Source organism: Myotis lucifugus, unplaced genomic scaffold, assembly GCF_000147115.1.
Source record: "Myotis lucifugus unplaced genomic scaffold, Myoluc2.0 scaffold_37, whole genome shotgun sequence".
Classification (NCBI taxonomy): domain Eukaryota; kingdom Metazoa; phylum Chordata; class Mammalia; order Chiroptera; family Vespertilionidae; genus Myotis; species Myotis lucifugus.
In genome coordinates this window covers 3405386-3421930 of record NW_005871085.1, presented here as the reverse complement: position 1 = coordinate 3421930, position 16545 = coordinate 3405386, and the positions used below count along the sequence as shown (strand labels likewise).

The following is a 16545-nucleotide window of genomic DNA, read 5'->3' as shown; positions in this document are numbered from 1 at the left end:
ATAGAGAAATAATTTAAACAGGCGGAGGAAATATTATGTGTTGTTGCGGGGGGCGCCATGCGAACTACAGGGGAGGGCCAACACCGGGGACCCGTTACCTCAGAGGCGAAAAAGTTCCCCCCTAATGTGAACCACCTCCGAGTGAAACAGTATAAGTTTAATATCCCCTGGACAGCCGGCCCGAAAGATTCTCGGTGAAATGATCTTCCACAAGCAACTCCGAATGTTCATGATGCGGCGCACCCGACGCCGCCCCCGCCGTACCCCGACTCCGCTCCGACCCCCACTCCGATTACGCTTCGCTGCCTCTGGGGCGAGTATGTTTTGCGCGCGGGCGGGGAGGGGGCGGGGGACTGAGGCGGACAGGGAGGGGTGTCCCCCAGCTCCGCAGCGCCCCCTCGTGGCCTAACTCCGCGGCTCTCCCCTCTTGGCGGGCACCCGACTGGCGGCCCTCTCCGCTGCCCCGGGAGCCGGAGCGGGGCCTGCACCCGGAAGGAGCTGAGGGGTCCTTCCACCCTAACCAGTCTCGGCCCCGGGTCCACCCGTGCTGGGGGGCTGGGGAATTCGCCCTCCCGCCTAGAGGCTGCCCAAGGCGGAAGAGCGCGCGCCGGGGGCGGAGCTCCCCGAGCGGGTGGGGCGGGGCGGGAGGGGGCGGGCGGAGTGGCTCCGCAGAGGGGCCCGGCGGGAACCAACAGCCGCCGCGGCTGGAGCTCCGCTCGGGCGGGAGGTGGGGTCCTCCTTGTCCCCGAAGACCCCGCCAGTCCTCCGTTCCCTGGAGCCGCGGCCGCCTTCAGTGCGCGCAGCCCCTGGATATTAAGGTTCACGCGGGTGCCAGCCGGAGCCAGAAGAAGTGGCGACAGTCCCCACCCATCATCTCTCCCCGAGGCAGAGCCGGGGCCACCGAAGCCGAAGTTCGGTTGGAGAGCGATCGGGGCCCTGAGACGCCAGGACGGACGCCACGGGAGCGGGGCCGCTGGAGCCCAGTGGCTGCCGGCCCAAGGGAAGACGCACAGGAGTCATCGCGAGGAGCAAACTTTGGAGCTCTCAGCCTCGGGCCTCGGAGAGGTGAGAGATTCCGACTTTTCGGTCTCTTTCTTCCGCAAGGCTGGGACCCCGCCACCTTCCGCTCGCCGCGCCGCTGGACTCCGAACGGGGATGATACCCCGGCGACCCAGGTAGTGCGCCGCCTGCCCGTCACCCCGCTCCCCAACCTACCCCCACGCTTCTGTGCGGCGCCCGTATTCCCGGGAGCGCGGTCCGCGCCTTAGCTCCGCGTTTGCCTGTACTTTTTCTGTCTCCGTATCCGTTGTGATTCTGTGTCTTTCTCGCCTTCGGTGAATCCTTGTCTCCGTCTTCTGCGGAAACCCTGCATTTGCCTGGATGTCTGTTTGTGGGTCCGGGAAACCCTGGCTCAGTTTTCCTCTCTCCCCCAACCCCAGTCACACTAGAGGGCTGCCCCCCCCCCCCCAACTTTCTAGCTGGACTTGTAGGTTCTACAGACAGGCAGCAGGACTGCCATGGAGACCTTCTTCAATGAACCCTGACCACAGTCCGGGCCAGTGTTGCCTTCATCTCTCACGGGTTGGTCCTGTGCCCTTTTTCTCGCCAGCTGGGTTCCTTTCCATCTCATTAGGCCTGTCTCTCCCCGCGTGGTCTCCCACCAGGAACCCAGCAACGGGTAGCACCCGCTCTGACTGGGCCCATCTCAGCCTCTGAGGGGTGAAAGGGGAGATGGGCCCTGGAAGTAGGCAAGAACTGAGCATACGGGCTGGCTGCTGTCCCGACAGCGCCGCGCAGTGGTCAAAGCTCGGATGCTCGCGGCCTGAGACCCAACTGAGCTCCACAGTCTCGCTACTGTATATGACAGCCAGCAGGTTACTTTCCCTTCCCAGCCTCCGTTTCCTTCTTTGCTTAGTAATTAAAAGCAGGAAGCCTGGAGTCCCAATCCTGTACTTACCAGCTCTGCCATCTTAGATAAGTTTCCTAACTCTTTATGCCTCTGTTTCTTCTTCTGTAAAAATAAGATTAACAACACCTTGGTCATGACTAATATGTAAAAGTAACCAAATCATTCTGGGTTACGTTTGAAGAGGGTATTGTGAGCACTTTGAAGACTCCTGGGAAGAAACAAAAAGAAAAGGAGTCAAAGGTGGTGTATTCTCCCACCTGATCTCAAGCCCTGGTGCAGCCCTCTGACTCGGTGGGTTACCACTGCCACACCAGTCACTGTGCAGAATTAGGCCCCTTGCAGATAAGCACTGAGAAGAGAGTGGGAGGCAGTTTGCAGTATCTCAGCAGAGCCCATGTGAGGGTGGGTGAATTCTCACTTTCATCTAACAGCAGCCTCCAGTATATGGAATAATCTAGTGTAAATCTAACTTTTCAATTCCACAGGTAGGGCAACAGAGGCCCCAGGAGAGAAGGGACTCCCCGAGGCTCTCCAACAAGACAAACTAGGGTCGGGTGCAACTCTTATTACAGAATCTTCATGATAGAGCTCTCATCCTCCTGAGCCACAGGAGGGTAGAAGGCAGGGCTGGCTGCTCATATCCTGTGAGAGCAACTCCTCTGGGCTCCTCTTTAGGCCCTCGACAAAGGGGGTCCACCTAGTGTGCTGGGCTGCATAAATACTGTTCTTGGGGAAAAGAGAAGAGGTCCAGTCCTTAAGCCATGGACAGGAAATTGGGCAGGGACTAGTGGCCCTGGAATCAGAATTTCCTAGGTGATAGGGCTTTGTGGGGGTGTGGGGGCCCTTTGGAGAAAAATTCTTTCATGACTCCAGAACTCACATAACTAGGGTTGCTAGATTTAGCAAATTAATTTTATCTGGCAACCCTACACATACTCCCAGCACACTCAATCTCTCTCACTTCACAGACACTCTACACTGTCTACCACACAACTCCAACCCAGCTCAGTTCTGCTAGTGTCTAAGTAAATGGAGAGAAAAACAAGACTGGCACTATCCTATTTCATCTCACCTTCTAAATGTCTTCATTTCTAAAATGGCAAATATAAGTAACTACGTAGCTTCCTTCCTTGCCAGAGTTCTCCTGGTTCCCCAGGCTCCAGTCCCCTGCCCAGCTTCAGGAAAGACTGGCTGAGGCATTTGCTTCCCAGATATCCTGGTTCTAATGCTGCAGGCAGAGCTCTACAGAGCAGCTGCAGCTGCCGGCCCCTGCCTCTGCCTGGCCCTGCTCCTCAGGACTGCTGCTGGGACTCAGATTGCAGAAAGGGAACCCACGCCCTATCCCCCTTTGCAAAGTGGGAGTGGTGCATGATCTTAAGGAATCATCACCCAGACCCTTCAGACACACACGCGCGCGCGCGCGCACACACACACACACACACACACACACACACACACACACACGAGGCCCAGGAGATCACATGACTTTCCAGGCTTTTGAAGGCTCCCATTCCCCCAATTAGGTTGGACCCAGGTGTCTGAACTCCCAGCCCAGACCTGATCCGTTTACCCCAATGACTGCTTAGCCCCTGGCCAGGCTCCATTCTTGCCCGAGGAAAGGTTTTCTGGGAGCTTCTCATCCCTTCCAAGGTTCTGGGCCTCTTTGTTTTGAACAATGCACTGGGGGCTGGGAGAAGGGCCACCTGGGTTTGGAGATTCCTTTCTGCCCTTCTCCCATGGCTCCAGCCCTTCCTGCTTCTGCAACCCATGTGAGCTTGTCACTCCCTCCTGGGTGCTTTTCCAGAAGATTGGGGCCCAGCACCCATGCCTGCAGCCTCGGAGAAGCAGGGGTGACAAGGCTTGTGCCCAGCCTCTTTCTTTGTCTGCCTCACTATTTGGCCACCTCTCATGAGCAACCCAGAAACGACTGGGAGGAAGCATTAGCTGGGGGCGGGGGAGGGGGGTCCTTTTGGCAGTTTTCTACTGTAAAATGTTCTGATAACCTGGAGAGGTTGTTATGTGTTTATTGAGATGTGTTGCTATCAGCGGGTCTCTCCCCATATGGCTCCTCCCTCCCCTCCTTGTGGTCCATGTATGTAGACATGCTCTTAGAGCTGGGGGACAGGGGGACAGAGAGTCTTCCATGATTATGAGAATATAATTAAGTCAATCGTGAGACTGGCAAAGAGTGGCACTGAGCAAGCTAGAGGCGGGTGGCTGCATTGCCCTCGGCCTTTCCAGGGTTGAGTTCAGTGAGCGGGGAGATCCATCCCTCAGTGTGGCCCGGCTGCAAACCGTGGCCTTAGCTGGACCAGGGGACAGACAGGACGTCTGCACACTTCTCTCATTTTATTCACAAACCTGACCAGCCTGGGAGGAAGTGGCGGGACTTGCCGCAGCCACCCTCTTCCCGTCCTTCCACCGGGCTGCAGCTCTGGAACGAGATGGTGTTTGGGCGTAGTTGGTAACATCTTTCCACCCCAGATCTCTGCCTGCTCCAGGGTGATGGTGCCCTCAGCCTGGCTAGGAGGCAGGAGACTCGAGGTCTGCAGGGCTAACCTTAGGCGGCGGGCTCCCTACACACAGGAGCGGGACTCAGATCAGTGTTCTAGGAGAGGCCTGGCCCTCTGCAAGCACACCACTAACCGGGCCTCCATATGCGCCTGCACCGCTGAAGCCCACCTCCCCCACCCCCCTCCCCTCCCTCCAGGCGCCGCTCAGGGTCGGGCGCTTCTGCGGCACCCCCCACACGGGTGTCTCCTCCACTTCTAGAAGGAAACGTCTTCTTCCTTCCATTACGCCTGACCACAGTCCCCTCCCAGCCCCACCTACCCGGGACTACGTGGTGGGGGCTCGCTTGAGCACCCGATGGCCCGATGGCCCGTGCAGCGTTGAGACCAGGGCGAGCAGCGGGGCCTATCGACTTTCGTTCGTGGGAAGAGGGTTGCGAGCTCAGGAGACGGTGAAAACAGCGCGGCTCCCAAACCGCCCGACCTGGGGACCGGCTTCGCAGCGACCAGGGTAGGGCAGGCTCCACATGCTTGGGAGACCTGCGAGGAAGTAGGGGACGCTTCCAGGTGTATGGGAGCTAGCGCCCCTATGTCAAAGTGTGTCCCGGGCTTCCGGGTCAGCGGGTCTGTTTCCCTGTCCGCGTGTGAGTTGTTTGTTGGGTTGATGTGCCCCTCCGGGCAACAGTGGCTCTGGGTGCCCTACTACTTCCCAGAGCAACCAGCGCCCGTCCTGAGTCCTCCCCTCCGGGACGCACGATCTGTGCGGGGACTGCCCTGGAGGGCTTGCCTTTAACCCCAGGGCCTGCAGCGGCGTGGCCTGGTTAGGGGACTGCAAACCCACTCCGAGCCCGCAGCGAGACTCTGGCAGGGAAGGAGGGCCTGAGAGGGTGCGAGCCTGCATAGGTGTCTGGGACGCTGCGTACAGGGACTACGCTGTGGACAGCCCGGCCGACTGCCGCGGCGGCCTCCTTCCGACCAATTACATGATGCCTGCAGGAGCAGCCAACCTCGGGAACCTGACGCCCCTCCGGAGCCCTGAATTGGGGCAGGGCAGGAGGGAGAAGGGTACAGAGCTGTCCGAATTTGGCCCCCTTATTTCACACGCGCACGCGCGCACTTAGCCTTTCCGATCCCGAAGCAGAGGTGGAACCGGTAACGCTCCTCTGGCCGGGTGCCCGAGGCCTCTGGAGCGGACCCGAGCCGGCCGAGTCCCACTCCAGCGGAGCGAGGAACCGGCGGGAGTCCTGGCCTTGCAGACGCTGATTGCGGATTCCTGGGGAACAGCGCCCTCTGGAGGAGCCGCGCATCCACGCAGTCACAAACTGGACGCCGAGGTCCCCTTCCCCATCTCCTTTTGCAAAGTCATTCAGGGACTCATAACCTCCAGACCCTTTTTTTGCGCAGGCTTACTTCCTTTCCCAATCTGTACCTGTACCTCAGAACGCTGCTCACATCCCGCCTCTTCCAGAAGGGAGCCTTCTCCAGAGCCCAACTATCTTCCCCCTTTCCTGCTCTGAGTACCCCAGAGCCTAAAGCCTGAACCCTCAGTTCCAGCACTGCACAGCACAGCAGAACTGCTTCCAGCCTCGCCTTTCTCCAAAAAGACTGTTAATTCATCCATTCCACTCACCCTTTACGTGGGTGTGCTGTTGTTGTTCTCCTCCCCCTCCCAGTAAAATAAGACTGAAGTTTATCTCCACTCCACTCATACCTGATTTGCTCTCTCTCCCCTCTTCACCTTTGCACTCTGCTCACTCTTAATTCTTTGTCCATTTCAAATGTCAAGCTTTATGCACGACTTTCCCCCACAGCACCCCACACTGGCCAGGCTGAGAGGGCCTCCTGCCTCTGTGCTCCCCAAGACTTAACTCACTCAGTTGTCATGATTTGTTTTCCAGTCTGTCTCCCTCTGTCCACTGTAAGCTTCTTGAAAACAGACACTATATTGCTTTCATCTTCCCTCCTCCACAAAATCGGGATAAGAATTGTACCTACCACATTGAGTTGTTGTGAAGATTAAGTGAGATAATGCATATAAAGCACTTAGCCCAGCCCCTGATACTTCGAAAGAGCTCAATAAATATTTCTCATCATTATCATCATTTTTAATCACTCTACCTTCTGCAGGCACAAAACCTAACACATAGTAGATACTCAATGTTACATATGTGACTTGGTTAATGTTACCTATGTGACTAATTAATGTTAGATAATGTTAGATATATGAAGGAATGGTGCAACATATCTCTTCCTCAGGTCTGAGACTCACCAGAAAGCTAGCTTACATCGCCAATAGAAGTATGTGCTCTGAGAATAGACATTGCTTCTATTCTGAAGGGAGGAAAACCTATCTCCCTATCAGAGAGAGTTTTTCCATGGTCCCCGATTCCAGCAATCATTGAATATCTCTTTTGTGCTTCAGTTTCCTTCTTTGAAATGACAAACTTCCAGTTATAAACTAGGTAATGGGGATGTAATGTACAGCATAGGGAATAGCATCAATAACATTTGTAATAACTATACAGTGACAGATGGTTATTAGACTTGTTGTGACCACTCTATAATGTATACACTAGTAAATGTTGAATCACTGTATTGTACACCTGAAACTAGTAAAATACTATATTTCAATTATAATTTTAAAATAAAATAAAATTTTAAAAATAAAATGGTTGTGACCAATCATACCAGCCAAACGCTGCCAAAATCTTCCAGAGGCTCCCATGCTTACAATTTAAAACTCAATCTCCTTAATATGGTGAACTGAGCATGTATACAATTTTTGGGTGTCCCACTTCTCTGTTGGGTAAGACCTCCCCTCCCATATTCCATGTAGTCCTGATGTGACTGTCCAATCTCTGTCCCCCTCACACTTACCTCCAGGAGAGGACAGGCAGCCCAGCTGGATGGAACGTAGTATTGCAAGTCCAAGGCCCAGTGATTGGTCCAGGCAGGAGTAAGTGACCTAACTGAGCCAATCACTCCTTCTACAAGATGTGATATATGGACTCTGGGACTCTGGGACGGAGGGTTCTCCTTTCGAATCAGAAGATAAGCACATGAGCTTAGCTGCCAGCAGCCATCCTTCCTGCCATGTAGAGTGCTGTTTGACATTGAAGCCCATCCACTGAGGGAAACAACCCGAAAAGACAGAGTTTAATAAAAGTGTTGAGTCCCCCTGCTTTGCCTGAAACTAGACCCTTAGACTTTCCAGGCATTCTAAAGATATCCCCCTTTTTGCTTAAGCTGGATTGAATTGAATTTCTGCTGGTTTGAGTTGAATTTCGCAAACAGCAAAGCCACATGAGAGAAGGATCCTGGGTCCCTGTAACCCCTGAGGTGCTGTTTCACCCCGAACTGCCTGCATAGACTTTTATTCGAAAGGGAATTATACTTCAGTTTAATTTCATAGACTCGATTTCTGTGAGTCCCTGTAAGGAAAACATTCCAACTGGGCCATCCCTCAGATAAGCGATAGGCTACTTGGACGGTACCATCGCTGAAATGCGTGAGTAGGCAAGGTAGTCACTGGGTAGGAATCTTGGAGGCAGCAGAAAGAGTAAGAGATCTTAGAGCTGGGTTCAGATTATGCTCCCACCACTTATTAGTCTTAGGCAAATAATCTATCTAACCCTCAGCTTCCTTATTTGTAAAGTATTCAGATAGCTGAGTTGGAGACAGAGACCAAGGAAACCTCCTATCCGCCACCTCTCAGGGACTGCTGACACCTAGTACTCTAGTTGGAGCCTAGGTCAGGGTGCCTCAGTGAGGTTCCTCGCTCTCCTCTCCAACCTTAACATTTTTTAAGATTCCTGCTCCAACCTGCCAGGAAAATGCACCTCCCCTGGTTTGTTCATGCAACTAAAGACAGTGGTGGAGCCTGAGTTGAGAGGCCCGGGATCTACTTCCAGTCGTGCCCCTGCCTTCCTGTGCAGCCTCTGACAGCTCCTGCCCCTTCCAGAGTCCTCCGTTTCCTCATCTGACCTGTGCGAAGTACATCCCTTGTTCTGGACAGTCTGGCTCCCGAATCAGGGCTCTTAACTACTGTGCCCTACCCACAGTTCCAAGTGGGAGCGATTGCCATCCACAGCAATGATAATAATCATGCTCTGCACCGCCTTGCCCTGTCCAGGCTCCTGGTCATCCTAGCCTGGGTCAGCCCCAAAGGGCGCCACCTGCCACATGAACTGACATCACAGGTGCGGGCCAATCCAGAGCTTCCCAGGCTTCTGAGGATCTTGTTTGCAGCCATGGAGTTTGGCTCCCCCTTAGTCATGTGCATACCTCTCACAGGGGGCTCTGCGTGATGTTCCCTCCTCTACTTCCTTCCACAAAGCTGGAGCCACTCAGATCTGGGGGGTTAGAGGCAATGAAATGGGAAATCTGAGGCCAGAGAGGAGCAAATCTTAGAACATGATCCTATGATCAGAAGAAGGAAGTCACAGTTGGGGCCCATATGGGAAGGGTAAAAAGGGGGAGGTGGTAGCATTTGGCAGGAGGCCTGGAGGCCTGATGGTGGAGATCCAAAGATCTAGCTCCTTACACCTGCCACTGGTGCCCAGGCCTTGGAAGTAGAAGGGAAAAGGAGCCATCACCCCGGACAGGGCACAGACCCCACCTAGGATGGAGGTGGCAAGTGCCCAGGCTTCCCAGACCCAGAGGCCAAAACACCTGGGAGGAGCCCTGGTGAGATACTGATGGGAAGGCTACTTGGGAGGAGGGCAGTGAGGTTTGAAAAGGAGAAATTCTGAGCCCAGTCTCCAGGGTCCCTTTGAGAAATAAAAGAGGACAGCTGACAAAAGAGCCGGGATGAACACACAGGGAGCTTGGTGCCTGGCCAGGGCTGCGTGGAAATGCACTTTAGGAATTTTCCTGCAGATCTACCTGCACACAAAATGTATGCACAAGGTCTCATTGCAGCTGGTTTGGGAATGTCAAAATGTTGTAAACAATGTAAGTGTCTATCAGTAGGGGGCTGGTTAAATAATGGCACATCTATGTACGGGGATAGTATGCTGTGTAAAATAGAATAAAGAAGTTCTTTATGTGTTGATCTGGAAAGAGCTCCAAGACATATTGTGGAGTGAAAAAAAATCAAGATGTATAACATTGTAAACATTATGTTTTCAGGTGTGTGTGTGTGTGTGTGTGTGTGTGTGTGTGTGTGTGTGTATTTAAAGGAGAAAATAATGTATATTTGTTTTGGTTTATATATGCAAGAAAAATAGAAGCATGACTAAAAAATTAATTATCTGTTGGGGCAGGGGTAGTATCGGATGCACCTCTGAGTCATCAGCTGAGAAGAGGGACACAATCCAGGAGCTTGGAGAGAGTTGTGACTTGCTGTGGACACAGAAAAGAAAGGCCTTGCCTAAGTGTTTGACCAGGGACTTAGACCTCAGATTTCCTGACCCCCAGCCCAGCACACTTTCCTCTACTTCCTTTGTATAGAGTGGATCTCTGCACCTAGGACTACCCTCCCCACCCCTTTTCCCAACCCCCTACAGGGGAAGGTTACCAAAGGCTTCCAAGAAGAATGGGGGGGGGGGGGAGAATCTGGGAGGGCTTCCCAGTGGAGGTGGAAAATGCAGCAGTTTTCCTCTCACACACCAAACATCTGGGTTCCCACTGGAGCAAGTGCCTTTCAATCACCAGAAGCCACCCCTGGCCCCAAATACCATCCAAATGGATCCTGGCTTCATTCCACTGATTTCCTGATCAAATCAGGCGCATATAAGGTGGCCAATTGGTGGCGCTTTTGTCCCCACAAAATTGTTGAGGGGCAAGGAAGGGAGGACAAGAGTACAGGGAGAGGGGAGGGAGAGGGGAAGGATGTAAGAGGGAGGAAGAGGAAAACTGAAAGCAAAAGGAAACCAAAACCTGTCACTTGGCTTGGAAAGGTACCTTTCCAGATCCAGACGGTGGGTGTGAGTGGTTGGGGAATATTGGGATGGTCTGAGGAATTTTATTGGTACCTAGAGCTCTCCGTCCAAGTTTCTACCTCCTGGCCTCTTCCTCAGAGAAGGATGACTGGAGTCAGGCGGACCTGGATCAAGTTCTGAATCAGTCATTTTGCAGCTTGACCTGGTAAGTCACTTAGCCTTTATGAGCCCCAATTTCATTATCTATAACATTGAGTTAACATTTCTAATGCTACCCTGCAGTCCAGGATAAACTGTATTTGATCATGCCTTTTTGTAATGTACCACCAGAATCAATTTGCTGATATTGAATCTTCTTGTATATGTGAGACTGGCTAGATTTTGTTTGCTCAACCCTCTATCAGGTTTTGATAATGTAATTAAGTAGATAGAATTGGGGTGACTTTTATTTTTCTGGGTTCTGCAACTGATTGTTTTCCTACCTTTGGACATCTACTTTTCTCTATCACTACTGCTACCTCCACCAAACCAGCATCCTTTCCTGCTTCGATACTGCAGTAGCCTTTTAATTGGTCTCCCCACCCTACCCCAGATCCCCTCTAATAGCGTATTTGAAGCTGTGAAATTTCCTCTGAGCACATCCTATGGATTTTAATATGTACTGTTCTCACCTTTATTAATTTATAAATAGCCTATAATTTCAATTTTTCTCTAACTTAAGAGTTATTTTGATAAAAAGTGTTTTTTAAAATTTCAAGGGCTTAGTTTAAAATGTGGTCCAAGAATGTATTCTTATACACGTAGGAAATATGAACACGTTTAAACGTTGTGTATTCATTGCAATAAAAATCTTAAAACACATTCACATAAGCCCATTTTGGATCACTTAGATGACCTCCTAATATCATAAATATCAGAGATCAGATATTTGGAGTCCTCATTTGCATTTGTTATCAAGTAGTGCTACTTTAATCTTGAGATAAGGCTAAAAACAATGTGGAATGAAGGAACTGCTGTGTTTGGGCCAGTTGATGGCATGACTTGCAACCTGAAGGAATGTGGACAGTTCACTCAAAAGACAAAAAAAATGTTGGATGAATTTACTCCTCACATGGCTCCAGGCACACCAAACTCAAAAGACCTGAGATAGAGCAGTCAGGGTCACACTCAAGGTGCAAGTGATTTGGTTTCAGTAAAACAATATTTTATATTTTATTAATATTATGAATTTGAAAGTTTATTTTGTAGCTGTTTGCATTTAATTTATAAAGATTGTTTTATAGTTGCATAACAGATACAAATCTAAGGATTTTATATCTGCCCATACTAAATGCATTAAAATTTTTTAAAGTTAAAGTCAATACTTGAGGTCACCAGAATTTTTTTCTTTTAAAAGGAGACTACTTTAGCCCCTGTATCTTGCTAAATTGTCCTCCACCCCCACCTCATACTTCTAAGATCTCCCAAAGGGGTACTGCACATGGGCTTAGAACCGACCCACGCACTATGACGAAGAGTCCACATTGCTTGTTTTGCCTTCTGCCTTCCAGGTGAAGCCCATGGCCTGAAGGAGCCTCTCAGCTGTTATTCTTCCCGTGTCCCTGCCAAGATCACTTCCCTATGTACTCAGTTGTCCATGCGTAGGGTGGTCTTGGCCTTTCTCCAGCAGCCCCTCTAACCAGCTCAGCACCATCCTGGGCCAAAAATCATCCTTCCTGTGCTCCAAGTCCCCCCAAATCAGAAAGCAACCCCCTCAGCTCACTTACTCCTATGAAGAACTCAGAACCATCCCCCTGCCTTCATCCTCTAACCAAAACATGCATCCCTCATTTCCATAACACTGAGCCACCTTCTCACCTTCCTAGGAGTTAGTGCACACTGAACCCAGAAACAACTTCCCATTCTCCTCTTCCTCAGTCCCCACTCCCAAAGAATATAAGGCTACAAAAACACAGCTTTAACTCAACCATTTCATTGTCAAAGTGCACACTTAGCTTCTCACGCTAAAATAATCATCTTAATTTCAGATGTGCAAAATTTCCCCCCAAACTGACCTTGACTGAAACAAAGAGACCGGCAAAAAGGAAGATATGGAATTCAAGAAGCAGAGAATCCAACACAGGATAGAGATGGAGGGAATTCCAAGGAAAACAGTGAAGGGAAACAGGTCCACATCTGTGCAGCAGACATGGAGAGCCATCAGCCCAGGCTGGAGCTGGAGGACAGAGGGCCAGGGGAGAGGTGCCCCCAGGAACAGAAAACACAACAACCCAAAGCAATGATAGATTTCATGATAAGTTTGACCTCATGAAAATTAGGGGAGATTTAGCTATGGATACAAAGAAAGGTAAGTAAATGAAAAAAATAAAGCACTGAATGAATTCCAGGAAAAATGAAAAGTTGTACTCTCCCTCCAAAAGGAATTGTAGTCATGGTACACTAGCAGCTATCAGAGAACAATATTTATATAGTAATAATATGTGAATTATTATTTTAACCAAAAGTTGGTTATTTGGGTGGGAATGAGAAGGGATAGAGATTTCAGAGGTAAATGACAATCTATCATAACAGGAAGTTAATCATTACTGTTGTGAGAGAGTAGTACTAGTATAAGCATGGAAATACAGAAGTGTATTCAAAAAGAGACAGATAAGAATTGAAAGTAGATGGTTCTAGGATACAAAACAGGGTCCTGAAAATTGGGCTAGGCACCATTAAACCCTTGTCATTGCTATTTGGACTGTTAGATTATATGCTTGTTTCAATTCAATAAAAACAAGAATTAAGTGTTAAAAACCATGTCTTCAGATTAAAGATGACTTCCAGGTTTCTACAAAAATGAAGGGGTATCCCCTTAACGTTTCTGAAAGTTCCATTCAGATTATCCTCCCTCCTCCTCCTCCCCCCCAAAAAAAGGAGAGAGGGGAGAAAAATAAGACTTCCATATTGAAATCTTGCTTCTAGATTAAAAGTGTTTAGTGTTGCAATCCACTTGGGTCCCCTCCCTGCAGCAGGGAGCTTTTCTGTAATAAAACTTTATTTTCACTCAAAAAAGAAAAAAAGTGTTTAGTGCTTTGTAAAGACAGAATTGGAGTAGAGCTTTGTTTTGTGTTTTCAACATCTACCCAAGTGTCAAAATTCTTAGGGCATTCTATGACATATAGGTTTCCAGATAATGAACTTTGATGGCATCAACAGTCTCATATTTGTATCTGTATGGGCCCAGCACAGGGCTGGCACAGAGTGAGCCCTCTATGCTGTTGAATGGAAGAACATTAAAGAGGCATTTCAAAATAAAATCTTTCTTACTTTCCAGTTCAGTGACCTTTCTAGCATTTCCATGCAGACACTTCCCACCTCCTCATCACTGTGCCAAGATCCCAGGGACAGATACCTGCATGGCCATGGTGGCAAGAATGAAATTCAGAGCTCAAGAAGCACTTCCTGGCTTCAGCAGAGTGAGAAGGAACGTCTCCTTCCCTGGAAACTTCTTGGATTTGGAAGGAATTTATCAAGAGGAGCTTTGAGGCAGGAGGAGAGGCTGTAACACCATTTGGAGCAGAAAACGTTTGCATTTTGATCTTTGTGGAGCTATACTCCTTAGAGAACCAGGTTGAATCTTTGCTACCTGCTGGGTCCCAGGGAGGGGCAATTTTTTCATTGGACAAATGGGGAAGTAGCCTTCACCTTCACCTCTTTTGAAGGTCACTGTGAGGATTGCAAGTGAGAATGGAAAGTGCCAGAGTACTGTCAACCCAGTCATTATTCAGTAAGTCAGGCACAATTGACACTAGGGATTCATTCAGTGGGCCAGTCGTTCAACAAATACTAAGTGAAGAGATGCTATGCATCAGGCAAATGTGATCTGACTCTTGCTCAAAGGGGTTAATAGCTGGGGAGGGAGTCTAACCAGGGTGTTTCATACCAGACTGTGCAGAACTACTGTCCTATCTCTAAAGACTGTCTTCCCTACCTCATATTTCCTGCACCTTTCTCCTCCATGAGCTGCCCACTTTCCACCCTCACCCTGCATCACCACCCCAGAGGTTTAAACTCTTGTCTCTAAAAGAGGTGCATCAGGCTTGTGCAACATGCAAATCACATTCACCCTGGACTCAAGGCACACTGATCCCTTCCCACCTTTTCCCACACCTAATCTAGACCCTACTAATCTGGGATCCCTGGGGCAGAGGAGCTTGAGAAAGCCTGGTGCTTAGCATTTGGGTCAGCATGGAAGAGTAGGACAGGTTCAAAGGCCAACTCATGCAGCAACCTCTGAGTCTCTGCTCAGTGCTGCCCTGTCGTTGGTGCTGGGACAGTCCTGAATCAGTTCAGGTCCCTGTTGCTCCAGCTCACAATTTAGCAAAGGATATAGTAAGACAAGGGGCATAGCTGATGGCGCAGGGCCCAGCTCCAGAGGTGTGTCGGAGGGTGTGGTTCTGCAGCCTTGTCCCACTCTTGAAATAGGGAGCTTTTAAAACTGAGCCTCCAGCCTTGGCCCAGTGTCTTTTCTCCAGAATACTGTGCAGAATCTGATGACTCAGTGGGTCTGAAGTGGAGCCTGAGATTCTGCATTCCTAACAAGGTGATGCATTTCATCCCAGGAGCTGCGAAGGTCCGGGGACTGCACTTTGAGTCCAAGGCTATAGAACACTTATCTCATTTCTCTGAGAGTGATTGGTAATGTCTCTTCCCCAGTGGTCCCTAAGCACCATGACACAGGGATCTTGCCCATTTGTTTAGTGATGTAGTTATTCCCAAAGCCTAGGGCAGTACTTGGCACATTCAGTAAGTACATACTTGGAGTGGCCAATGCTCCCTCATCCATGGGAGCTGGGAGCAATCACAACAGCACATGAACCCATTGGCCAAATACATTCATGTGCACACCCATCTCATCTCTACCAGCCTCTGGGACGCAGCAGGTGATGACATTTACTAGCCTACTATGTGCACATCTATGGTTAATCACATCCTAACCCTACTGCATGAACTGCTGCCTGATGCTTCACCAGGGGCTCACCCTATATGAACAACCAAAGATCCTGAACAAATCCCACACACTCTCCCCAGACCACTCCCCCAAGTCACCAGCCAGCACACCAAGCCCAGAGAAAGCTTTCTTCTTTCTTTTTAATCAAATCAGTTTTAATTTAAAAAAATAATAATAACCTAATGAGCCAACCCTAAATCTTCCAGATGGTGGGCAGCCCACTAAGTCCCCTTTCCGTCCGGAGCCCGTGGTGCCGCTGGTCTGAGAAATCAAGAACTGTCCTGAGGCCTGGAACAGCGCGGCCAGGTGTGTGTAAGAAACTGAGGACAGACAGGGAAGTGGGGTTGGGGCTCAAACTTGTGGGAAATGAAGGGAAGAGAGCGAGGGAGTCATGAACCCGGGAGTCTGGCCTCTAATGTGTTGTAAGAACTCCAGGGGAGGTTGAAGAAGTAAGGAGTCCGTCAGGAAGGCGGCTTGAGATGAAAAGCCTGGCTTCCGAAGGCGTGGTCTTCACGGGAAACCTGGCGTGGGGGCTCATGGGTGGTGACTGGTCACAAAATACAAAAAGATCAACAAGGGCACCGGCACCGGTGGTAAGCGCACAGGTGGGGGCTCACGGGGGGCGGGGAGGAGAAGAAACGAGGGGCTCACATAGTGGGGTAGGGAGGGTTCAATCCGGTGGAGAGACTGGGATTCTCCCCATGGGAAGAGGTAACAGGTGTGCTCAATCCAAGAGGCAAAGTTGGAGAGCCCAGCGCCCCAGTCCTGGTCTCCAGGCGGCCCCTGCCTGCGGGGAAGAGCTCACAGGTAGCGCTCCAGGCCCGGCAAGTAGCCCGGCGGCCTCAGGTAGGCCTCCCCGGGGCCCAGCGGGCCGAGCGGGCCCAGCGCTCCCGGCGGCCCGGCCAAGGCCAGCAGCGGCTCGGCGGGGCGCGGGGGCAGCCCCGGGCGCTCGGGCGCGGGCGCGTAGAGCGGCGGGAAGGCGGCGGCGCAGGGCGGGAAGGCGGCGTCGGGCGCGGCGCAGCAGGGCGGCTCCGGGGCGCCCAGCCCCGCCAGCTCGGGCGGCAGGCTCCCCAGGCCGTCCACGCCGAAGAGGCGCGCGGGCGGCGCGGGCCCGGGGCCGGGCGGGAAGGGCGCGTAGGGGCCGGGCGGCGCGGGCGGCGGGGGCGCGGGCAGCTCCGCGCGCTTGAAGCGCTTGCGGCGCCGCAGGACCCCTTTCCGTTGTTCGAACATGTTGGGCGGCCGCCGGGTCCA

At 51.2% G+C, this 16545-nt stretch overlaps 3 protein-coding genes across 3 annotated transcripts in view; 1 reads left to right on the top strand and 2 right to left on the bottom strand.

Annotated features, from left to right (window-relative positions):
* Nucleotides 1-59, bottom strand: part of FOXD2 (forkhead box D2) — a 2196-nt gene extending 2137 nt beyond the window's left edge. The window contains 1 exon segment of the mRNA XM_014454655.2: nt 20-59. Coding sequence (XP_014310141.2) covers nt 20-59 — 40 coding nt within the window.
* Nucleotides 60-199: 140 nt separating this feature from the next.
* Nucleotides 200-6112, top strand: LOC106696946. The gene is made up of 3 exons (XM_023752819.1): nt 200-317; nt 581-1065; nt 4620-6112. The coding sequence occupies exons 1-3, from the start codon at nt 200-202 to the stop codon at nt 4932-4934; spliced, it is 918 nt and encodes a 305-aa protein (XP_023608587.1). The 3' UTR covers nt 4935-6112.
* A 9983-nt stretch (nt 6113-16095) lies between these two features.
* On the bottom strand, nt 16096-16524 carry FOXE3 (forkhead box E3). The gene has a single exon (XM_006087374.1). It carries the CDS (start codon nt 16522-16524, stop codon nt 16096-16098), a length of 429 nt encoding a protein of 142 aa, XP_006087436.1.
* Between the last annotated feature and the right edge of the window lie 21 nt (nt 16525-16545).